The sequence below is a fragment of the Mustelus asterias genome, chromosome 2 (assembly GCF_964213995.1).
Source record: "Mustelus asterias chromosome 2, sMusAst1.hap1.1, whole genome shotgun sequence".
Classification (NCBI taxonomy): Eukaryota; Metazoa; Chordata; class Chondrichthyes; order Carcharhiniformes; family Triakidae; genus Mustelus; species Mustelus asterias.
In genome coordinates this window covers 5,731,052-5,756,666 of record NC_135802.1, presented here as the reverse complement: position 1 = coordinate 5,756,666, position 25,615 = coordinate 5,731,052, and the positions used below count along the sequence as shown (strand labels likewise).

Below are 25,615 nucleotides of genomic sequence, written 5' to 3'. Positions count from 1 at the left end.
TCGCTGGCTAAGCCAGCAATTGTTGCCCAACCCTAATTACCCCTTGTGAAGTTGATGGTGAGCTGTCTTCTTCAACCGCTGCAGTCCCAGAGGTGTAGGTACACCCACAGTGCTGTGAGGAAGGGAGTTCCAGGATTTTGACCCAGTGACAGTGAAGGAACAGCCGATATAATTCCAAGTCAGGTGTGGCTTGGAAGGGAACTTGCAGGTTGCTGTGTTCCGATGCATCTGCTACCCTTGTCCTTCCAAACGGCAGATGTCGTGAGTTTGGAAGGTGCTGTCGAAGGGGCCTGGGTGGGTTGCTGAGGATCCTGTGGATGTTACATAGGGCTGCCACTGTTTGTCAGTGGAGGGAGTGACTGTTGAAGAGGGTAAAGAGGGTGCCAATCAAGCGGGCTGCTTTGTTCTGGATGGTTTCAAGCTTCTTGAGTATTGTTGGAGCTTCACCCATCCAGGAAAGCAGGGAGTATTCCATCACACTCCTGACTTGTGCCTTGTACAGAGGGGACAGGCTTTGGGGAGTCAGGAATTGAGTTACTCGCTGCAGGATTCCCAGCCAAGTATTTCCTATTTTATAACAATTACTACATTTCTTCATTGCCTGAGAGGGCTTTGGAGTTCCTTGAGGTTATGAAAGGTACTTAAATAAATGCAAATTCTCTCTTTCTTCAGTAGGTGGTTAATTCCCAAAGAACAATAATAAATCAATTAATAAACTGAACCCACAAACAAATCAGTCAGTAATTAGCATAACTGAGGAATGCAGACACGCACAAGAACACAATGTGCTTCCTGGACCACTGAGGAGGAGGAAAGGAACTCGAAGACGATTCAGAATACAACACCCACCATTGTCGAGTCTTCGCGACTTAAAATGAGGAAACCGTGCTTTTTCACATCTTCCTCTTGGAGGACCTCTTTGGATTCCTTCTCTGCCTTCTCGCCATCAGTGGTCTGATCCTAAACAATTTAACAGGGAGTTACAGATCAGGAAAGACTGCAATATAGAAAACATTCTGGGTTGTACAGGAAGCGGGAGTTCATCCCAATGTCCGAACAAACAACTTCTCAATTACATACACCCCATTACAGCTGTAGGCTCTGGTTGCGCACAGGCTAGATACTCCATTTGTCGATCACTACAAAAATAATTATTTTGTTTTGGGATGTCCTGAGGACTTAAAAAGTGCCATTTAATGTAAGTCTGCCTCGAAACTATTCTGACAAACAGTTTTAACGGCAGATTCCACTATCACAACCATTGGAAATTTCAGGCCTTCTGCAGGTATTCACTCAGCTTGGGGTTTACTGCTCCCAAGAAACAGAGTAAATTGGACCATCCCAACACATCGAGTCTGAATGTTTCACAGGAAAGCTTCAATGGCCTTTGACACAATTTAAGACAAAATTACGAGAGGGTTGATGGGCAGGTAAGGTCATATGACTAGGTGGAGCTAGGTTAACACAGAGAAATCAGGGGCAGTCTGCTGTTGGGATCATTAGAGAGAGCTCACTTTTCCTGACTGGGGTTGGAGACTGGAATCTGTCAGGAACTAAGTCTCTTCCTCTGAGATTCGGTTGTTTGGGGGTGGACCTTCCTCTGGGGGTGGCTGTATGAGAATCCAAAAACAGATGTCTGCCCAAATCTGTGTCCAGAGGTGTTAAAGGCTGCAAACCTAGCATCAAGTGGGTGGCACGGTGACACAGTGGTTAGCACTGCTGCCTCTCAGCGCCAGTGACCCGGGTTCGAGTGACTGTCTGTGTGGAGTTTGTACATTCTCCCCGTGTCTGTGTAGGTTTCCTCCGGGTGCTCCGGTTTCCTCTCAGTCCAAAGATGTGAAGGTTAGATGGGAAAATACTTGGTGTTATGGGGAACACGTCTGGGTGGAATTGCGTCTTAGTGTCAGGGGGATTACGTGGGGTTACAAGGATAGGGCCTGGGTGGGATTGTTGTTGGTGCAGACTCCATAAGACCATAAGACATAGGAGCGGAAGTAAGGCCATTCGGCCCATCGAGTCCACTCCACCATTCAATCATGGTTGATTTCAACTCCATTTACCCGCTCTCTCCCCATAGCCCTTAATTCCTCGAGAAATCAAGAATTTATCAATTTCTGTCTTGAAGACGCTCAACGTCTCGGCCTCCACAGCCCTCTGTGGCAATGAATTCCACAGACCCACCACTCTCTGGCTGAAGAAATTTCTCCTCATCTCTGTTCTAAAGTGACTCCCTTTTATTCTAAGGCTGTGCCCCCGCGTCCTAGTCTCCCCTGTTAATGGAAACAACTTCCCTACGTCCATCCTATCTAAGCCGTTCATTATCTTGTAAGTTTCTATCAGATCTCCCCTCAACCTCCTAAACTCCAATGAATATAATCCCACGATCCTCAGACGTTCATCGTATGTCAGGCCTACCATTCCTGGGATCATCCGTGTGAATCTCCGCTGGACCCGCTCCAGTGCCAGTATGTCCTTCCTGAGGTGTGGGGCCCAAAATTGCTCACAGTACTCCAAATGGGGCCTAACCAGTGCTTTATAAAGCCTCAGAAGTACATCCCTGCTTTTGTATTCCAAGCCTCTTGAGATAAATGACAACATTACATTTGCTTTCTTAATTACGGACTCAACCTGCAAGTTTACCTTTAGAGAATCCTGGACTAGGACTCCCAAGTCCCTTTGCACTTTAGCATTATGAATTTTGTCACCGTTTAGAAAATAGTCCATGCCTCTATTCTTTTTTCCAAAGTGTACAACTCGATGGGCCGAATGACCTCCTTCTGCACTGTAGAGATTCTATGATTTTAAGTGAGCATATCTGTTTTTGTGCTAATTCTGAAGAAGGGGACATTGCTTCAAATTGCAAATATAGAGATAGCCAACTGTTAAGAATTATACTTTTTCATGTTTAAGTATTTTAATTGGTGATTATTTCTGTTATATTGTAACTGTGTTCTTAAATAAAGTTTGTTTGGATAATAGTTTCCTAATGAGTCAACTGCGTCATACCTGGAGTGAATCGCCTTATCCTCGCCCTATGTGCAACCAGGTGGCGTGGTGGCACAGTGGTTAGCACTGCTGCCTCTCAGAGCCAGGGACCCGGGTTCAATTCCTGGCTTAGGTCACTGTCTATGCGGAGTCTGCAAGTTTTCCCCGTGTCTGCGTGGGTTTCCTCCGGGTGCTCCAGTTTCCTCCCATAGTCTGAAAGACGTGCTGGTTGGGTGCATTGGCCATACTAAATTCTCCCTCAGTGTACCCGAACAGGCGCCGGAGTGTGGCGACAAGGGGATTTTCACAGTAACTTCATTGCAGTGTTAATGTAAGCCTACCTGTGACACTAACAGATTAATTTAAACTTAAAAACTTAATACCAAAATCAAATGTAAAAGTTGGGGCCTAGGCTGACTGCGTAATGCACTTGGAGCTTCTGATCTGGTCACTAACACAGGCAAGCGAATCACAAATTGAGAAATTCACAAGGGTGATATGTCACTGATACAGCTTTTATTTAGTTTCTGTGCTGCTAATATTAACCACACGACAAACATTCATCGGGCTTCATTTTAACAAGTGTACAATACTCCAAATTAATCCACGTTAATGATTTGGAAAACGGATTGTCTTGTTATTACAATGTAACACTGCACGGAAGATTAATTTAGAAAGACAGTGCAGCAAAATAATTGTACAGACTGGGCACACTGGGAAGTGCCCCGATGCAGAGTGGGAAACGGTAGTCAGGTAAACAACATTCTCCTTTACCACCCACGTATGTGAACTTCTCTTCCCCTGACACCATGGCATTACACCATGACATTAATCATTGCAATTACTGTCGTCTTTTGTTCCAAATATAGAAGTTACATGTAAACAAAAACTAAAAATTGATTTTCCCTCTCACCTTTGCGTTTGCCTCATCTTTCTTATCAGAGGCAATCACTGTCCACATATCATGGCAACCAGGAAGTTCAAAGGTTGTGACAACCTGGGCACGAATACTTCGCTGTTTAAAAAGAAAAACAGAGATTCATATGATTAGTTTATTCACAAAATTCCCACTGGGTGGGCCTCACAGCTGAATAAGGTTATTGCTGCAGTGCCTGGTGACTGAGCTGGCTTCTCCGTTTTAGACTGCTGCTTGGGGAATATCATGCGGGGAAGTGGTGAAAATAGCTCCATGGATTAGAGGCAAATTATAATTGTTACTGCAAGTTTCTCTAGACTAACAGGAATATTGGATTTCACCTGGTTATTGCCACAACCTATGGGTTTCTTTAAACAGTTCAGGCAAAACTGTAGCTAATAACTGGGCTTCTTGCTCTTTTGCCTTTTCAGAAATACAGCAGAGTTTGATAGAAAAACTCTGGCTGGAGAGAGAGAGAGGGGTGAATTTTCCTGTTCCGCCCACTATGGGAATCATAGTAGGCGAGGGGCAGACCATGGAAAGGTCCATTGACCTCGGGCGGGATTTTCCGGTTTCAGGGAGAGTGCAGCTGGAAAATCCCGCCCAGAATCTCTGGGCGGGATTTTACACTCAAATTTTACATTCAAACAGAATATTTCACATTTCTCACAGATGCTTTGGTGAAGTGTTATGATGAACTTAAAGTACCCTTGCCCCTCTAAACTTGCTATTCTTACTTTGCCCAGAGTTGGCGGTGTAACTCTCTTAGCTGGATATAATAATAAACACAGCCAGAGAGCATGCCATTTCCTAAAGAAAATAAGCCATGGGACAGAACATTACTGCTGTCATTCAAAAGCCCCACAAAGGAAGAAAGCTTCAGCATGCAACAAAGCAAGGGGCCTCTTTCTGCACTGTAGGGATTCTGTGATATGCTAGTCACATACACAAACTCCACAAGGCTTCCAGAATCCCCTTGTCCCAGTTACACTCAGTTATTAGATGTTTTTCTTACTGTCACAGTTCAATGCAAGAATTAGCTAACCAGTTTTTGCAACAGAATTAATGGCTTCTAACTGTGGGAAACATGAGCTAACATACAGTCTCTATGACTCTCAACTGAGAGAAAAAGGGAAAATCTAGAATAGCAGCACGGTGGCACAGTGGTGAGCACTGCTGTCTCTCAGCTCCAGGGACCCAGGTTCAATTCCGGACTTGTCTGTGTGGAGTTTGCACATTCTCTCCGTGTCTGCGTGGGTTTCTTCTGGGTGCTCTGGTTTCCTCCCACAGATGTGAAGATGCTGGCGTTGGACTGAGGTAAGCACAGTAAGAAGTCTCACAGCACCAGGTTAAAGTCCAACAGGTTTATTTGGCAGCACAAGCTTTCGGAGCGCTGCCCCTTCATCAGGTGAGTGAGAACTTCCGTGTTCACAAACAGGGCATATACAGACACAAACTCAATTTACAAGATAATGGTTGGAATGCGAATCTTTACAGGTAATCAAGTCTTAAAGGTACAGACAATGTGAGTGGAGAGAGAGCCAAGCACAAGTTAAAGAGATGTGTATTGTCTCCAGCCAGGACAATTAGTGAGATTTTGCAAGCCCAGGCAAGTTGTGGGGGTTACAGATAGTGTGACATGAACCCAAGATCCCAGTTGAGGCCGTCCTCATGTGTGCGGAACTTGGCTATCAGTCTCTGCTCAGCGACTCTGCGTCGTCATGTAGGCTCCCACAGTCCAAAGACGTGCACGCTAGGTGGATTGGCCATGCTAAATTGCCCCACAGTGTCTAGAGATGTGTAGGTTAGCTGGATTAGCCATGGGAAATGTGTGGAGTTGCAGGGATAGAGCGGGGGAGACAGCCTGTGTAAGATACTCTTTCAGAGAGAGCTGATACGGGAAATGAACTCGCGGTGCTGGCATTGCTCGGTAACGTCTGTTAACACCCAGGAACAGAAATGTTACTTGAACAACTCTTTGACAGAATCATAGAACCCTTACAGTGCAGAAGAGGTCATTCAGCCCATTGAGCCTGCACCAACAACAATCTTACCCAGACCCTATCCCTGCAACCTCTGCTAATCTCACTGACACTAAGGGGCAATTTAACATGGCCAATCAATCTAACCTGCACATCTTTAGACTGTGGGAGGAAACTGGAGCACTCGGAGGAAACCCACGCAGACACAGGGAGAACATGCAAACTCCACACAGTAACCTGAAGCCAAAATTGAACCCGGGTCCCTGGCGCTGTGAGACAGCAGCTCTAACCACTGTGCCACCCTTGTTATGGATTTCAGTGACGCTTTTGACAAGGTTCCACAGGGGGGATTGATAAAGACGACAAAATCACATGGTATCCAGTGTAACTTGGCAAGTTGGATCCAAAACTGGCTTAGTGATGGGAGACACAGGATAGAAAGCTTTTCGTGTGACTGCAGGCCGGTGTCCAGTGGCATACCACAGGGATTAGTGCTAGACCCCTTACTGTATATATATGACAATATAGGGGGAGGAGCTGATGAGCAAGTTTGCGGATGACATGAAATCTGGCAGGGTGGTTAAGTGAGGAAGAAGGTCTTCGGTTGTAGTAAGATATCGACAGGCTGGTCAGATAGGCAGATCAGCGGCAGATGGAATTTAAGTGCGAGGTGATGCACTTGGAAGGAGTAACAAGACAGGGAAGTACTCAATGAATGGCAGGACTCTGGGAAGCTCAGAGGAACAGAAGGATCTTGGGGTGCTTGTCCATAGATCTCTGAATGGAGCAGGATAGGTTAATAGGGTAGTTAAGAAAGCAACGGGACACTTGTCTTTATCAGACGTGTCATATATTAAAGAGCAGAGAGCTGTACAAAATCTTTGTTTAGGTCACCATAAGACCATAAGACCATAAGACATAGGAGCGGAAGTAAGGCCATTCGGCCCATCGAGTCCACTCCACCATTCAATCATGGTTGATTTCAACTCCATTTACCCGCTCTCTCCCCATAGCCCTTAATTCCTCGAGAAATCAAGAATTTATCAATTTCTGTCTTGAAGACGCTCAACGTCTCGGCCTCCACAGCCCTCTGTGGCAATGAATTCCACAGACCCACCACTCTCTGGCTGAAGAAATTTCTCCTCATCTCTGTTCTAAAGTGACTCCCTTTTATTCTAAGGCTGTGCCCCCGCGTCCTAGTCTCCCCTGTTAATGGAAACAACTTCCCTACGTCCATCCTATCTAAGCCGTTCATTATCTTGTAAGTTTCTATCAGATCTCCCCACAACCTCCTAAACTCCAATGAATATAATCCCACGATCCTCAGACGTTCATCGTATGTCAGGCCTACCATTCCTGGAGTATGGCTTTCTGGTCACCTCACTATAGAAAGGATGTGACTGCTGGAAAGGGTGCAGAGGAGATTCACCAGGATGTTGCCTGGGATGAGCATCTGAGCTGTGGAGAGAGGCTGAATAGGCTCGGGTTGTTTTCTTTAAAGCAGAGGAGACTGAGGGGGGACCTGACTGAGGTTTGGACAGGGTGGATAGGGAGCAGCTTTGTTGCAGGGGGTATAATTTTAAGGTAAGGGGCAGGATGTTTTAGTGGGGATTTGAGGAAAATCTTTTTCACCCAGAGAGTGGTGAGGGTCTGGAATGCACTGCCTGGGAGGGTAATAGAGGTGGGAACTCTCACAACCATTAAAAAGTACACGGATAAGCACTTGAAATGTCATAACATTCAGGGCTATGGGCCAAATGCTGAAAAGTGGGATTAATGCAGATTCAGTGTAGTTTTGTCCGTGCAGACCTGATGGGCCAAAATGTATGTATGACTTTATGACAAAGACCATCAGTCAGTTAATGCCACCGAATTCAGCATAAACTGAATCAAAACTGGGGCCTTTGTGATCAGAGAAATCTACTTTTTGAATAAACTCACTGATCCTCTGGCAAAAGAGTCTGTGCATTTTTATAAATGCAGAAAAAGAGCCAAGATCCCCAGTCCAGGGCAAGTTGTGATGCATAGAGAAGATAAATAATGCAGTGGACGCAGATTGACGGATGTTCAGAAGTTCCACCTTTTGAGTTCTGGAATGAGCTTCGACTTCAAAGCACTGAGGCTGCAGGGAGGAGGGGGTGTTTGTATGAAACTTGTTACAAAGGTGAAAGCATTGACTATGGTAGTAACCACAATAAAGACAGGCAGACATAAGATAAAGAGAGATTGTATCACAAATGACAACCCTTTACATTCAAACTGGCGACGAGTATGAGAGCTGATTCCCGAAGCCAGTGTACCATCTATTACCTGTAGAACAGAGAGTGCACCATTCTTTCCATATCCTGAACACACAACTATCTCCAAGTCAGGTTCTGGGTTATTCTGAAACTAAAATGAAATAAAGGTTATTAAACAGAATGCACCTAATGTGTCACCTGTATTTGGAAACACTTTCCAATGGTTCGAGCAAAGTCCAACAAGAATGCATTTTTCCCAGTTTACTTTCTGTCATTGCCACAATGCTCCCTTCAAGTAATAGTGCGGAGGAGTGAGAGAGGCTCCATGCTCTGGACTTCTGGGTACCAGAGTCAGCAGTTAATGCTGCTTCCTGACTGTCCCAGACAGGGGCTACTTCCTCATCTAACTCCGAGGACAGCAAAGAGTTCACATCTGTCAACTGTACAACTTAAACTTGAGGTGGAGATGCTGGTGTTGGACTCAGTAAGAAGTCTCACAACATCAGGTTAAAGTCCAACAGGTTTATTTGGAATCACAAGCATTTGGAGCGCTGCTCCTTCATCATCTGATATAGTGAGACTTCTAACTTAAACTTGGGACTGGGTCTTTTGCTGAGACTACCAAAACTCTAGCCATCCACAACTTTACTATCTCACTGTGAGCTACCAAGTTTAGCGTCACCTTGACCAGACACCAAACTCCAGTTCAAACAGTGGAACAGAATCAGCAACCACAACTGGCAGCTCGAGAGCTTTCAGCCGGGGTATGCACAAGCTTCCATGGTTCTGTCTTCGTTTTCTTGTGGACCCGACTCTGCAAAGGAGAAATAAACCAGGTACATTATTCCACCTATTGCTTCGCCTCCCCACTTTCTTTTTCAGTTGTGGTAACCTGTCTCTCCCTGCGCACTCTCACTCCGATACCGTGAGGCCTGCTGAATATTTAAACAACCAGATCTTACTCACCTCTTCAGAAAGGAAAGCTGGTTCTCCCATTGAAGCATTTACACAGGGGCCAATATTCAATATACTGTCACAGACCTACACAAACACAGGAGGGAAATCACTCAGACAGTGCAGCAAGTTTCAACCCCGAGGTCATTTCTAAACACAAGCAATTCAAACCAGCTTTGTGTGGGTCAAGGTTCTGGGTCTCATCCCACACTGAGATTTGAACCTATAATCCAGGTGAACAAGTTTTAATGAATGTTCGTCAGAGCTAATTCAATGTACATAAAGAAACAATGTCTGAGATGTGATCAGTTGTTATATAACCAAACATCTGATTTTCTTTTTCTACCAATTTGCACAAGTTGATGAAGGTAGGGCAGTTGATGTCATATACATGGATTTTAGTAAGGCGTTTGATAAAGTCCCCCATGGTCGGCTTATGATGAAACGGAGGAGGTGTGGGATAGAGGGAAAGTTGGCCGATTGGATAGGTAACTGGCTATCTGATCGATGACAGAGGGTGGTGGTGGATGGAAAATTTTCGGACTGGAGGCAGGTTGCTAGCGGAGTGCCACAGGGATCAGTGCTTGGTCCTCTGCTCTTTGTGATTTTTATTAATGACTTCGAGGAGGGGGCTGAAGGGTGGATCAGTAAATTTGCTGATGACACCAAGATTGGTGGAGTAGTGGATGAGGTGGAGGGCTGTTGTAGGCTGCAAAGAGACATAGATGGGATGCAAAGCTGGGCTGAAAAATGGCAAATGGAGTTTAACCCTGATAAATGTGAGGTGATTCATTTTGGTAGGACTAATTTAAATGTGGATTACAGGGTCAAAGGTAGGGTTCTGAAGACTGTGGAGGAACAGAGAGATCTTGGGGTCCATATCCACAGATCTCTAAAGGTTGCCACTCAAGTGGATAGAGCTGTGAAGAAGGCCTATAGTGTGTTAGCTTTTATTAACAGGGGGTTGGAGTTTAAGAGCCGTGGGGTTATGCTGCAACTGTACAGGACCTTGGTGAGACCACATTTGGAATATTGTGTGCAGTTCTGGACACCTCACTATAAGAAGGATGTGGAAGCGCTGGAAAGAGTGCAGAGGAGATTTACCAGGATGCTGCCTGGTTTGGAGGGTAGGTCTTATGAGGAAAGGTTGAGGGAACTAGGGCTGTTCTCTCTGGAGCGGAGGAGGCTGAGGGGAGACTTAATAGAGGTTTATAAAATGATGAAGGAGATAGATAGAGTGAATGTTTAAAGACTATTTCCTCGGGTGGATGGAGCTATTACAAGGGGGCATAACTATAGGGTTTGTGGTGGGAGATATAGGAAGGATATCAGAGATAGGTTCTTTACGCAGAGCGTGGTTGGGGTGTGGAATGGACTGCCTGCAGTGATAGTGGAGTCAGACACTTTAGGAACATTTAAGCGGTTATTGGATAGGCACATGGAGCACACCAGGATGATAGGGAGTGGGATAGCTTGATCTTGGTTTCAGATAAAGCTTGGCACAACATCGTGGGCCGAAGGCCTGTTCTGTGCTGTACTGTTCTATGTTCTAAGTGTATTTGTGCAAGAACTTGGCAAATGACAAAACTTTCACATCCATAAGCCATGTTCATAGTTGCTTAGTTGCCAAACCTGAGGAAGACCTTCAGGTATGTCAGTGTTCACACCATCCAGTATCCTATGCGCCAATCTCCCCAAACTGTTTACAAACGCTAACCATCTCAGGTGCTAATAAACTAGTTTCAGGAGTAACTCTGGACAATCCACACCACCTCCCCCAAACAAACAAGCTTCCGGAGACCGGTTATCCATGATGAAACAAACTAGCTCCACTATCCATCAACTCTCACCCTATTTTCTTCAGCGTACAGAATGATAGAAGGAGCACAAATAACTATCTTTAACCACCGGGCCAGTCCCAAAGGTCACCCTTTCACCTCTGCCTCGCTACAGATCCGCTGAATCCGTGCTCCCTTGGCCGAGAGACTCTGCTTTCTTTTATTCATTCATGGGACATGGGCGTCGCTGGCTGGCCAGCATTTATTGCCCATCCCTAGTTGCCGTTGATCAGAGGGCAGTTAAGAATCAACCACATTGCTGTGGCTCTGGAGTCACATGTAGGTCAGACTAGGGTAAGGATGGCAGGTTTCCTTTCCTAAAGGACATTAGTGAAGCAGATGGGTTTTTCCAACAATCGACAATGGTTTCATGGTCATCAGTAGATTCTTAATTCCAGATATTTTTTCATTGAATTCAAACCCGGGTCCCCAGAACAATAGCTGAGTTTCTGGATTAATAGTCCGGCGATAATATCACTAGGCCATTGCCTCCCCCCTCCCGGATCCCCTTTCAGGTCTGGTCTCTCCATTCCACTGATCAGTTAAAATACAGGAACTAAGACGTTGGGGGAAAGCAATGAAGTGTCCAAACCAGCAAACCCTGGATGCTGAGTGAAATTCCAACATTATATTTGCCTTTCTCGTCACCACAGAACACTAAAGCCCCAAAGCCCCCTCCGGTGTCATTCTTTGCAAACTGTTCCCATTGATTGTGTATTTTCATGATCTATTTCTTCTTCTTCACTGAGTTCTGTCAGGAATTTCTGCCTCAGCCCTGCAGAGACTGCCCCCTCCCTGCCCAGCTGTGAAAACAACACAATGAGAATAAGTTGGCATGTGTGAGCCCTCCTCTGCAGATTTACAGACTGAATTATGCCATATTAATATAAATGAGATGAAAACTTTGGGCGCACTGGCAGCATTCAGTACTCTATTGATCAGCTGTGACATCCAGCAGATCAGAGCCTACCTCAAAGGAATAGGTGGCCAGCTGAGTGCCAGACTGGGCCTCATTCCCATACACTTCAATCTCGTCCATGTCATCCAGTAAAGCAACATCACCAGCTGGAAGGTAAAAGAAAGAGTAATCAGCGAATTTATTTTACCACAACTCTCTCCCGCCATTAGCACCCAGCAGGGTGGCAGAGAGCATTCACACCAATTGTTGGGGTGTGTGAAATGGGACAGCTGGGAAGAATGGGAATCCTCAGTTACATTTCCCATTCTTCTCTGTCGCTGATGGGAGGGGAATGAGGGGTGCAATGGTGTTTGGCACTGCTACCTGCAGCGAATCACCCTATGCTTGCCCTATGTTGGCACGGTGGCAGTGATTAGCACTGCTGCATCACAGGGGTCCAGGTTCAACTCCCGGCTTGAGTCACTGTCTGTATGGAGGCTGCACGTTCTCCCCATGTCTGCGTGGGTTTCCTACCACAGTCCAAAAGACGTGCTGGTTAGGTACATTGGCCGTGCTAAGTTCTCCCTCAGTGTACCTGAACAGGCGCCGAGTGTGGCGACTGGGGAATTTTCACAGTAACTTCATTGCAGCGTTAATGTAAGCTTACTTGTGACTAATAAATAAACTTGTTTAACTTTAATGAAGCTCCCATGAGGGTCAGCAAATTTTTGTCATTAAATCACATACACTGAAGTCAAATAATAGCAGGCTTTTTGATTTTCTTACACTAAGCTGGTCTCCCTTTCACCATTTGTAGCATTGATAACTTGCGTGCACCCCTCAGACATATAATTTAAAATTACTAAGGGGTTACTCACCAATCCAACCCGCTGACAAATCCAGACGTTTCTTTTTATTGGGTGGTTCTTCCTGCAGAACAAAACAAATCCAACCAAAGTCAAGTTATTCTGATTTGATTTATTATTGTCACATGTATTAGGATACAGTGAAAGGATTGTTTCTTGTGTGCTACACAGACAAAACATATCCTTCATAGAGTACAGAGGGGAGAAGAAAGGAAGGTGCAGAATATAGTGTTCCAGTTGCAGATAGGGTGAAAAGAAAGATCAACTTAATATAAAGTGGGTCCATTCAAAAGTCTGATGGCAGCAGGGAAGAAGCTGTTCTTGAGTTGGTTGGTACATGTTCTCAGACTTTTGATTTATTTTTCCTGACGGAAGGTGGAGAAGAGGGTGCCTGGGGTCAGAAGGAACGTCTCTCAATTATTGCCCAAAATCCGCAGAGAGACCTTTTCCTTGCTATTTTTTCCCCTTACAATATACTTTTTAATATGTTTTCCCGATTTTTGTGGGGCCAGGTACGGTTTTGATACGCAAGGTCTGAGTCACCTTGCACAATTCAGGCCATGGTCACTCTGCTATGTGGACCTTGGTATGGAGTTCTAATGGGCTGTTCAATCATGGGGGGATTCAAAGCCAAGCTCAACCAGTCCTCACCTAACATGGAATCACATGGATGCAGCACAGGTGGTGGCCATTCAGCCCATCATGCCTTCACTAAAATATCTGCAATCACTACCTTTTGTTTCCTGACACTGAGCCAATTTTGGATCCAACCGGCCAAATTCTCCTGTATCCCGTGGGCTTTTACTTCTCTGTCCGGTCTGCATGTGGGACATTGACAAAAACCTTACTAAATTGAACATAGACCACATCTACTGCACTACTCTCATCGATTCTCCTGGTCTCCTCCTCAAAAAATTAATTCAGTTAGTAAGACACAACTTACCCTTAGCAAAACCTGACCACCCCAGATTAATCCATTGCTTCCTAAGTAACTGTATATCCTAGCTCTCAAAATTGATTCTAACAATTTGCCCACCACCGAAGTCAGACATGACTGGCTTATAATTATCCCTCCCCCTCATCAATCACTGGCCTCCAATCCTCTGGTACCTCACTTTTGTCTACTAGTGAGATTGGAAAATGATCAGAGCATCTGCTATTTCCTCCCTGGCTTCCTTCAACAGCCTGGGGTACAATTTATCTGGCCCTGGTGATTTATCCCCTTCAAGGATGTCAGTATCTCCAGTACTACTTCTCTCGTAATGCTTATACTATCTAATATTTCACACTCCTCTAACTTGCATGTCTGTATTATTCCACTCCTTAGTTGAGACAAAGGGATATTGAGAACACTGCCCATATCTTCTGCATAAACAGTTACCTTGTATATCACTGATAGGCCCTACCTTTTCCTTAGTTATCCTCTTGATTAAAACTCAGTAAGTAGTCTCACAACACCAGGTTAAAGTCCGACAGGTTTATTTGGGAGCACGAGCTTTCATCACATGATGAAGGAGCAGCGCTCTGAAAGCTCATGCTACCAAATAAACCCGTTGGACTTTAGCCTGATGCTGTGAGACTTCTTACTGTGCTTACCCCAGTTCAATGCCGGCATCTCCACATGTCGATTAAAACTAAAAGGTGTTTTCTTGATTCTACCTGTAAATATCCTTTCATATCCTCTCTTTGCTGGGATCTTCCCGTAGTTATATCAACTGGGATAACAGCTTCCTTAAGCCAAGTTCACAATACAGCAATGATATCATGTTACCATGTGTCTATCTGTGCCCACAGCTCATCAGCTTTATTTACTGTCCTCCTTGCATTTAAATATATTCCTTTAACCACTGCCAAACTCCTGTAATATTTTTTAATCTTTATTTCTTCTGTCTTGCAGAGTCAATTGCTAATTTCTGTCTAACCTGTGGTGTGACCACCTCTCTGAACATGCTATCCACGTAAGTGTCAGCCTCACGCATGTGCCACAGTGACTCCAATCATCTCTCCAGGTCCAAAACTCGAGGCTCATGTTTCTATAGCTGGTGACACCTCCTATGTGGTCGGGTAGGTCACGAGTAGTGTCTGCGACTTCCCACATACTATAGGATTCCATATAACTAAGCTGCCCCGCCATCTCTTAAGTAAACCAAAATAAAGTTAACAGAAGTGAAGTTATGTTAATTTTACTCCATTTTAACTTGCTTAATAAACCTTACAACGATTGCTAAGTCTTATTAAATCCGATAAATCCATCTAATACCGGAACACACTTTATGAGTTGCAATGATTCTTATTTAAAGCACCTCTTTCCCCCATGCACCGAATTCCCACGTGGGCCTAATTCATCACTCACTCAGTCTCCTGTCTTCTTGTCTCCTCATTCACCCTTTACTAATCACACGGTTTGAAAAGCTTGTCTGTTATATAGAACCTCTGATGAGTCACTAACTAATTTAGCTTTCTGCTTTCCACCAATTGAACCAATTACTTGCAACTGATTGACAGATTGCTGCCAATACCAGCAATTCCCTGTTTAATAAGGTAGTCTAACTGATTTGAAGGCTGCTTCTACGTCAGAGCTCGACTCCAAAAATATATAAACCTAAAAAAAGCTTACCAGAACTTGCATAGACCTAATTCACTGCTCACTCTGTCTCCATCTCACTCAGGTGTAGTCTCCTTTCTCCCCTTATGGTGTCTGCACTTGTTCTCCAAAAGAATTTACCTGGTGCCATTCTCCAGCATCCACCCCATAGCCCTGCACCTTCTTCTTCGAACGATCATCTCAATCCCTCCCGAATCCCTCGATTGATCCTGCCATTCTCTCAGTCAGTGCATGTCGGACCCTAAATACTCACCGTGTGAAATAGTTGTTCCTCAAGCCGCCAACACTTCTTACGCCAATTACGTTAAATCTGTGCCCTCTCATTCTTGATCCTTCTATCAATGGGAACAGAGTTTCCCCCTCCCTGCTCTGTCCAGACCCCTCATGATGTTAAATACCTCGATCTAATCTCCTTTCAACATTCTCTTCCCCAAGGCCCAACCTCTCCAATCTAACAGCGTAACTGAAGTTCCCCAGGTCTGGAAGCAGTTGTGTGAATCTTCTCTGCACTCTCTCTAATGCTTTCATACCTTTACTAAAATCTGGAATTCAGTGAATATTCCAGCTGAGCCAAGCCTGTGTTCCATACAATTTTTTGTAATTCATTCATAAGATGTAGCCGTCATTGGCTAGGCCAGCATTTATTGCCCATCCTTAATTGCCCTTGAGAAGGTTGTGGTGAGCTGCCTTTTTTAACAGTTACTGTCTATATGACATAAGTAAATCCACAGTTGTTAGGGAGGGAGTTCCAGGATTTTAACCCAGCGACAGTGAAGGAACGGCAATATATTTCCAAGTCAGGATGGTGAGTCGCTTGGTGTTCCCATTTGTCTGCTGCCCTTGTCCTTCTAGATGGCAGCGGTCATGGGTTTGGAAGGTGCTGTCTAAGGAGCCTTGGTGAGTTCCAGCAGTGCATCTTGCAGATGGTACACACGGCTGCCACTGTGCGCTGGAGGTGGAGGGAGAGAATGTTTATGGATGGGGTGCCAACCAAGCTATTTTGTCCTAGGGGGGTGTTGAGCTTCGAGTGTATTGGAGCTGCACTCATCCAGGCAAGTGGAGAGTATTCCATAACACTCCAGACTTGTACCTTGTAATGGTGTAGAGGCTTTGTATAACATAGCTTCCTTGGTTTTATACTCATTGCCTTTATTGACAAAGCCCAGGATTCGGTGTGCTGTATCTGCCATTCTCTCAACCGATTCTCCCACCTTCAATGCTTCATGCACACATATATCCTCTGCTCCTGAACCCACTTTAGAATTGCATGCTTTATTTTAGATTGCATCTCGACATTAAATTTGCAGAGTAGAATAAAGTGTCCTGATTTTCTGACAACGATCTGAAATCTTGCGGTACTGGTGCTCCTGTCGACACTATCAAAATTAGTCACAATCTTGAATGCCTCATCTCAAGAAGGATCAGAATGACAATCGAGCAAAGTGGCAGGGAACACCTCATCACAAAAATACCAGATAATGATCACCTCAGCCTCCTGCTCTCGGTCTTCAAGAGCACCACCACCACCAAGAGCCAACCATCAACATCCTGGAGGCCACCATGAACCAGAAAGTTTAACTGGTTTCGCCATGTTAATTCCACAGATACAAGGGCAGAGTTCACTGATGAACAGCTCACCTCCTGACCCCGTGGATTTTCTCCACTATCTAGGTTAAGGACAAGTGGGTGACATTTATTTCAATGCGAGCAACAATACTAAAGTAAGTGGACATCATCCCAGTCACTGCAGTTAACAGGGGCCTTTCCACTGGTTTCATGTACTTCAAAAATAAATTGTATAAAGCCATCAGTTCTGACAGTGCCATTCAATTTCTTAAAGAGCTCACATTTCTTTAACTAGGCGACTAACGAAGCCCACAATTCACTAGATAAGCTCACTATCTGCTTACAAAACTGGGACCACTAAATTTCATTTGTTTGTATGAATAAAGATTGAATCAGAATTCTTTTAAAGCATAAATTCAAATGTGAAATTCATCCTATTGGGAGTGAATCTTGATCTTATTCACATCAACATTTTCTACCGCAATGGCTGACTGGGGGAATTGTGAGCCCATTCCACAGCAGGTACTTTCAGCTGATGAACTGTGTACAACTGAACAGTATTTGCAATCCTCTGCCAATGTTTTCCATTCAGTGAGTAGAATTGTGTCTTTAATACCTGTTTCTCCCGATCCTTTCCAACATCCATTGGTGCTTCCTGCAGTTTCTCAGTGTATCTGAGCAACAGGGAATTCCCCAAACGTGATCCGAGGAAAAGGAAGCCTGGCTCCAACGTGGTCATCTGTAAATGTAAACAGATCTCGTTAGCCCAGTCTGTCTGGTGGAGGTATCAATCCAAACCATGCCTTGTTCAACACTTGGTAAAGGTGATGGGGGAATGTGCCTGTGATTTCCTCAGAGGGAGCTCCCAAACTCGATCATTATGCGGTAGTCAAGGGGAGGCAGCTTCTCACGCACAGGATTGGGCAAGGAAACTGTCAGACAAATGGATAATTCCATTTGAAAAATAACTGAGATAACAACTGGGATAATAGGATGGCACAGTGGTTAACACTGCTGCCTCACAGTGCCAGGGTTCAATTCCTGGCTTGGGTCACTGTCTATGTGGAGTCTGCACGTTCTACCCGTGTCTGCGTGGGTTTCCTCCCACACTCCAAAGATGTGAGGGTTAGGTGGATTGGCAGTGCTAAATTGCCCCTTAGTCTCAGGAGGACTAGCTGGGGTAAATGTGGGGATTGGGCTTGGGTGGGATTGTGGTCGGTGCAGACTCGATGGGCCGAGTGGCCTCCTTCTGCACTGTAGGATTCTATGATTCTAACCTAGACTTGTTACTTTCCAGTGTTCAAGGAACAACACTGAACACCATCTCACCCAGGTAACAAAAGTAATCCCAAAAGACAAAGGTGTCATGAGTAAACAGAAAGCAGGCTGGAAACCACTATCTTTTGATACATGTGACTCATTAGGAAGAGGAAGAGCTCCACAAGCTTGTTCCACCATTCAATCACATCTGTATCTCAACTCTATTGACCAACCTGCTTTCCATGTACCTTGGAAGAAAAATTACTTATGGGACCAAGATATTTAAGGAAAATGTTGCCTATACAACTCATCACAAGATGAGCCCTACAGACACATAAAATCCATTTAGTAGCATCAGCCATAAGCAGAATGCTTCAAAATCACAGGGTTCCAGATTCAAGACCCTCTTCAGGGCTTCAACACAAAAATCAAGGCTGATCCTCCAATGCAGCAGAGGGAGCTAATCCACTGGAAGTGCCTTCTAATTGTCTGATCAAAAAGAAAAAAGAGGCATACATGAGGTCCAGGCAGCTAAAAACAGATGGAGCACTGGAGGCATACAGAGAAAGTAGAAAAGAACTCAAACAGGGAGTTAGAAGGGCAAAAAGGGGTCACGAAATGTCCTTGGCAAACAGGATTAAGGAGAATCCTAAGGCATTTTATACATACGTTCGGAACAAGAGGGTTGTTAGGGAAAGAATCGGACCTCTCAGGGACAAAGGAGGGGAATTATGCTTAGAACCAAAGGAAGTAGGTGAGATCCTAAACGAATACTTTGCATCAGTATTCACAAAGGAGAGGGACATGATGACTGGTAGTGTCTCAGAGAGATGCGTTGACCCGTTAGAAAAAATCTCAATTCCAAGGGAGGAAGTGTTAGGTTTTTTAGGAAACATTAAGACAGACAAATCCCCAGGGCCGGATGGCATCTATCCTAGACTCCTCAGGGAGGCAAGAGATGAAATTGCTGGGCCTCTAACAGAAATCTTTGTCTCTTCACTGGACACAGGTGAGGTTCCAGAGGATTGGAGGATAGCAAATGTGGTCCCGTTATTTAAGAAGGGTAGCAAGGATAACCCGGGTAATTATAGGCCGGTGAGCTTGACGTCCGTGGTAGGGAAATTGTTGGAGAAGATTCTTAGAGATAGGATATATGCGCATTTAGAACTGAATAATCTCATTAGCGATAGTCAGCATGATTTTGTATGAGGGAGGTCATGCCTCACAAATTTGGTTGAGTTTTTTGAGGCGACAAAAACGATTGACGAGGGAAGGGCCATGGAGGTCGTCTATATGGATTTTAGTAAAGCGTTTGACAAGGTCCCTCATGGCAGGCTGGTGCAAAAGGTTAAATCTCACGGGATAAAAGGTGAGCTAGCTAGATGGGTGGAGAACTGGCATAGCCATAGAAGGCAGAGGGTAGCAGTGGAGGGTCTTTTTCCGGTTGGAGGTCTGTGACTAGTGGAGTTCCGCAGGGCTCTGTACTGGGACCTCTGCTGATTGCGGTATATATAAATGATTTGGAGGAAGATGTAGCAGGTGTGATCAGTAAGTTTGCGGACGACACGAAGATTGTTGGAGTTGCGGATAGTGATGAACATTGTCAGAGAATACGCAGGATATAGATAGACTGGAACATTGGGCAGAGAAATGGCAGATGGAATTTAATCCAGATAAATGCGAAGTGATGCATTTTGGTAGATCTAATGTAAGGGGGAGCTATACAATAAATGGCAGAACCATCAGGAGTATAGACACACAGAGGGACCTGGGTGTACAAGTCCACAGATCCTTAAAGGTGGCAGCACAGGTGGAGAGGGTGGTGAAGAAGGCATATGGTATGCTTGCCTTTATTGGACGGGGCATAGAATATAAAAGTTGACATATGATGTTGCGGCTGTATAGAACGTTGGTTAGGCCACATTTGGAATACTGCGTCCAGTTCTGGTCGCCACACTACCAGAAGGACGTGGAGGCTTTGGAGAGAGTACAGAAAAGGTTTACCAGGATGTTACCTGTCATGGAGGGTCTTAGCTATGAGAAGAGATTGGGTAAACTGGGGATGTTCTCCCTGGAAAGACGGAAGATGAGGGGCGACCGAATAGAGGTGTATAAAATTATGAAGGGCATAGATAGGGTGAACAGTGGGAAGCTTTTCCCCAGGTCGGAGGTGACGAACACAAGGGGGTCACAGGTTCAAGGTGAGGGGGGCAAGGTTCAACACAGATGTCAGGGGGACGTATTTTACACAGAGGGTGGTGGGGGCCTGGAATGCACTCCCAAGCAAGGTGATTGAGGCGGACATGCTGGGATCGTTTAAGACTTATCTAGATAGCCACATGAACAGACTGGGAATAGAGGGATACAAACGAATGGTCTAGTTGGGCACATGAGCGGCGCTGGCTTGGAGGGCCGAAGGGCCTGTTCCTGTGCTGTACTGTTCTTTGTTCTATTTGGATGAGATGTTAAACCAAGACCCCATTTGGGTGGATGTAAAAGATCTCAGAAATATTTTGAGGAGGAGCGGGGGAGATATCCCCAGTGTCCTGGCTAACATTTAATTCCCAGTCAATATCACTAAAAGCAGGTTAAGTGTTTATTAACATAATGTAATTTGTGGGAATTGGCTGAGTGCATATTAGCTGCTGCAATTCCTACATTCCAATACAGAAAGTACGTCATTGGCTGCAAAGTGTTTCAAGACATTCAGTGGTTCTGAGAAGTGGCATTTCAATCCAAGGCTTTCATATTCCTTAATCTCTTTACTCCACAAAAATCTCTTAATATGAAAGCAAAATGCAGAAAAGGCTGGAAATTAAAAAGCAGGGAATGAGAGAAATACTTAGTAAGCCAGGCAGCATCTGCAGAGATAAAGTTAACATTTCAGATCAATTATCTTTGCTGAGAACTGGCAATCCTAGTCTTGAAAGCTCCAATTCTTCCCAGCTTCCACTGCCTTTTGGGGGAAGCCAGTTTTCAGATTTCTACTGACCTTTGTGAGGAAAAATTGCTTCCTAATTTTTTAAAAATTCATTCAACTAGTGTCAATTACAAGGGGCACAGGGTCAAGGTGAGAGGGGGAATGTTTAAGGGAGATGTGCAGGGGAAGTTTTTCACAGAGATTGGTGGGTGCCTGGAACACGCTGCCAGAGGAGGTGGTGGAAGCAGGCACATTAGCAATATTTAAGAGGCATCTGGATGGGTACATGAATAGGCGGGGGAAGAGGGGGATACGGACCAAGTAAGGGCAGAAGGGTTTTTTTTTAGTTTCGTTAGGGTATGATCGGCACAGACTTGGAACAGCTGAAGGGCCTGTTCCTGTGCTGCACGTTTCTTTGTTCTTTGTACAAAATGTTGTGAATGTAGCCCAGTCCATCACGCAAACCAGCCTCCCATCCATTGATTCTGCCTATACTTCCCGCTGCCTCAGCAAAGCAGCCAGCATAATCAAGGACCCCACGCACCCTGGACATCCTCTCTTCCACCTTCTTCCGTCGGGAAAAAGTTACAAAAGTCTGAGGTCACGTACCAACCGACTCAAGAACAGCTTCTTCCCTGCTGCTGTCAGAGCACCCGCAGGAAACCCACGCAGACACGGGGAGTACGTGCAAACTCCACATAGACTGTGACCCAAGCCAGGAATCGAACCCAGGTCCCTGGCACTGTGAGGCAGCAATGCTAACCACTGTGCCACCATGCCACCCCCAAATTTAAGCTGTTGTTGTAATGCAGTATGAATCCCACACCAGCTCACACATGTACAACTGCTGACAGATTAGAAATACAGTGAAGTTTCAAAGCATTCAACAATGAGGAGCACTCACCCTCCTTTCGTTTTTACTCAATCCCGTTCTGAGTGCAGCAGTATCAGAGGATGTAAAGAATGGTTCAAAATATTCTAATGTAAAGATATTTATTTCAAGGAATGACCGAATCAATCCGAGTGTTAAAAACTTACACAGGTGGTGAGGACACTGGCTGCTGCTTTGTCAAAGTGGAACGCACGGACACTCCTCATCCCGTCTGTTATCAGGGTTAAGACATAGCTGAAGATTCAAACAGTGAGATCCAGATAGACACAGTCAGTCAGGACACTTAAGTTACCCAAAGTTTGAAATAAAAACAGAAAGTGGGGAAATGCTGAGCCAGTCTGGCAGCATCTGTGGAGAGGGAACAGAGTTAAAATCTCAGATTGGTGATCATTTGTCAGGACTGATAATCGGAAACATTAACCCTGTTTCTTGCTCTGCAGATGCTGCCTGACCTGCAGATAGCATACAAAAAAACACTGGAAACAAAGTTTACAATCTGGTGTACAATTGGAAGCAATACATTGAGAACAGACACAGAAAATTAGATTTTCATTACATTTATATAAGGACTAAAATATTTCAGAAAAAAGTTGCTATATTATTTCTCACAAGTTGAGCGCCTTCAGGAAACGCTTTATTGAAAAGCTAATAATGTTTGCTTCATATCATTATGAAAGAGGATGTTCTACGCACAACCAATAAAAAGTATATTAAATTCTTTGATATACCATTATATAACAGAAATTTGTTTTTTTCTGCCATTGCAATTCCCAATAGTTTGAATTAAAGTATCTGGATTTGTGAAGTGCCGTTCACCCCAGCAGAATGTCCTGAAGCAGTTTGCAATAGCTCAGGCACAGTTCGGGAACTGCACCAGCAACCCAGATGTTAGCTCATTTTCCACTGTTGTAAATCGTGAATTCAATAAATCAAATCTGAGCAAGAATCCAGAAGGGCAAGGGCAGCAGACGCTTGGGAACTTGCAAGCTCCCCCCCAAGTCACTCATCATCCTGAATTGGAAACATGTCACTGGATCAAAATCTTGGAACTCCCTCCCTAACAGCATGGTGGCTGTACCTACACTACCCAGACTGCAACAGTGCAAGGCAACAGCTCACCACCCCTTTTCAAGGGATGGACGATAAATGCTGACCTAGCCGGCAATGTCCACCTCCCAGGACTCTGTCTACACTTCCTGCTGCCTCGGAAAAGCAGCCAGCCTAATCAAGGACCCCCACACACCCCGGACATTCTCTCTTCCACCTTCTTCCGTCGGGAAAAAGATACAGAAGTCTGAGGTCATGTACCAACCGACTCAAGAACATAAGAAATAGGAGCAGGAGTAGGCCATCTAGCCTCTCGAGCCTGCCCCGCCATTCAATAAGATCATGGCTGATCTGAAGTGGATCAGTTCCACTTACCCGCCTGATCCCTATAACCCCTAATTCCCTTACCGATCAGGAATCCATCCATCCGCGCTTTAAACATATTCAACGAGGTAGCCTCCACCACTTCAGTGGGCAGAGAATTCCAGAGATTCACCACCCTCTGAGAGAAGTTGTTCCTCCTCAACTCTGTCCTAAACTGACCCCCCTTTATTTTGAGGCTGTGCCCTCTAGTTCTAGTTTCCTTTCCAAGTGGAAAGAATCTCTCCATCTCTACCCTATCCAGCCCCTTCATTATCTTATAGGTCTCTATAAGATCCCCCCTCAGCCTTCTAAATTCCAATGAATACAAACCCAATCTGCTCAGTCTCTCCTCATAGTCAACACCCCTCATCTCTGGTATCAACCTGGTGAACCTTCTCTGCACTCCCTCCAAGGCCAATATATCCTTCCGCAAATAAGGGGACCAATACTGCACACAGTATTCCAGCTGCGGCCTCACCAATGCCCTGTACAGATGCAGCAAGACATCTCTGCTTTTATATTCTATCCCCCTTGCGATATAGGCCAACATCCCATTTGCCTTCTTGATCACCTGTTGCACCTGCAGACTGGGTTTTTACGTCTCATGCACAAGGACCCCCTTCTTGCCTGCTGCTGTCAGACTTTTGAATGGATTTACCTTGCATTAAGTTGATCTTTCTCTACACCCTAGCTATGACTGTAACACTACATTCTGCACTCTCTCCTTTCCTTCTGTATAGCGCGCAAGAAACAATACTTTTCACTGTATGTTAATACATGTGACAATAATAAATCAAATCAAATCAAAATCAAAGAATCCCTACAGTGCAGTAGGAGGCCATTCGGCCCATCGTGTTTGCACCGACCACAATCCCACTCAGGCCCTATCCCCATAACGCCATGCATTCACCCAAGCTAGTCCCCATGACATGAAGTGGTAATTTAGCATGGCCAATCCACCTAACCTGCACATCTTTGTGGGAGGAAAGTGGGGCACCCGGAGGAAACCCACACAGACACAGGGAGAATGTGCAAACTCCGCACAGACAGTGACCCAAGCTGAGAATCGAACCCAGGCCCCAGGCGCTGTGAGGCAGCAGTGCTAACAACTGTGCCACCATACTGCCAAATACATGAAGATTGTTGCTACACTTGAATATCTGAACTGCCATTCAATCAAGTGATGGATGAACAACGTATTGAATGCAGCAGGTAATTAAGGCGGCAAATGGAATTTTGTCCTTCATTGCGAGAGGGATGGAGTTTAAAAACAGCGAGATTATGTTGCAGCTGTATAAGGTGCTGATGAGGCCACACCTGGAGTACTGTATACAGTTTTGGTCTCCTTACTTGAGAAAGGATATACTGGTACTGGAGGGGGTGCAGAGGAGACTCACTAGGTTGATTCCGGAGTTGAGAGGGTTGGCTTATGAGGAGAGACTGAGCAGACTGGGGCTGTACCCGTTGGAATTCAGAAGAATGAGGGGAGATCTTATAGAAACAAAGAAGATTATGAAGGGAATAGATAAGATAGAAGCAGGGAAGTTATTTCCACTGGCGGGTGAAACTAGAATTAGGGGCATAGCCTCAAAATAAGGGGAAGCAGATTTAGGACTGAGTTGAGGAGGAACTTCTTCACACAAAGGGTTGTGAGTCTGTGGAATTCCCTGCCCAGTGAAGCAGTTGAAGCTACCTCATTGAATGTTTTTAAGGCAAAGATAGATAAATTTTTGAACAGAAAAGGAATTAAGGGTTATGGTGAGCAGGCGGGTAAGTGGAGCTGAGTCCACAAAAAGATCAGCCATGATCTTACTGAATGGCGGAACAGGCTCAAGGGGCCAGATGGCCTACTCCTGCTCCTAGTTCTTATATTTATGACCTGACTTTAAGGTGAGATATATGCTGAACCTCCACCCCAGCTCTAATGTCCATCGATTGGAAGCTCCAGCATGGCTCACCTGATGACCAACCAAGAAAATCCCAGGATCGATATCCAGTCTGCACTCACTCAGTTCATTTAAGCTGGCGTTAATAGGGAGGCTTTAATTACTTTCAGTGAGAGTGGATTAGTGGCTAGAAGTAGCTGGGACCTCTTCACACATGACCAGCAGTGAAGAATCAGAACATACCTTCCACCAGGAATCCATAAATCAGTAAGCAGGAAAGAGAAGAAATATTTAAATCTATGCTTTCCGGCCTATGTGAATACCGGTGATGTGATCAAAAACGTGGGTGACCTGAAAGTTAAGTCCTAGGTTGTGTAGCTCTTAACTCGTAAGAGCA

General features: G+C 45.0%; 1 protein-coding gene across 2 annotated transcripts in view; it reads right to left on the bottom strand.

Moving 5' to 3' along the window:
* Nucleotides 1-25,615, bottom strand: part of cpsf1 (cleavage and polyadenylation specific factor 1) — a 131,462-nt gene that overhangs the window by 64,479 nt on the left and 41,368 nt on the right. For both annotated transcript variants that reach the window (XM_078230453.1, XM_078230462.1), the window contains exons 11-18: nucleotides 22,069-22,156; nucleotides 17,467-17,589; nucleotides 12,692-12,743; nucleotides 11,886-11,980; nucleotides 9,090-9,164; nucleotides 8,194-8,274; nucleotides 3,899-4,000; nucleotides 850-960 (exon numbers count right to left, since the gene is read on the bottom strand). In XM_078230453.1, the coding sequence (XP_078086579.1) occupies nucleotides 850-960; nucleotides 3,899-4,000; nucleotides 8,194-8,274; nucleotides 9,090-9,164; nucleotides 11,886-11,980; nucleotides 12,692-12,743; nucleotides 17,467-17,589; nucleotides 22,069-22,156 (727 nt within the window). The remainder of the gene's footprint in view (nucleotides 1-849; nucleotides 961-3,898; nucleotides 4,001-8,193; nucleotides 8,275-9,089; nucleotides 9,165-11,885; nucleotides 11,981-12,691; nucleotides 12,744-17,466; nucleotides 17,590-22,068; nucleotides 22,157-25,615) is intronic.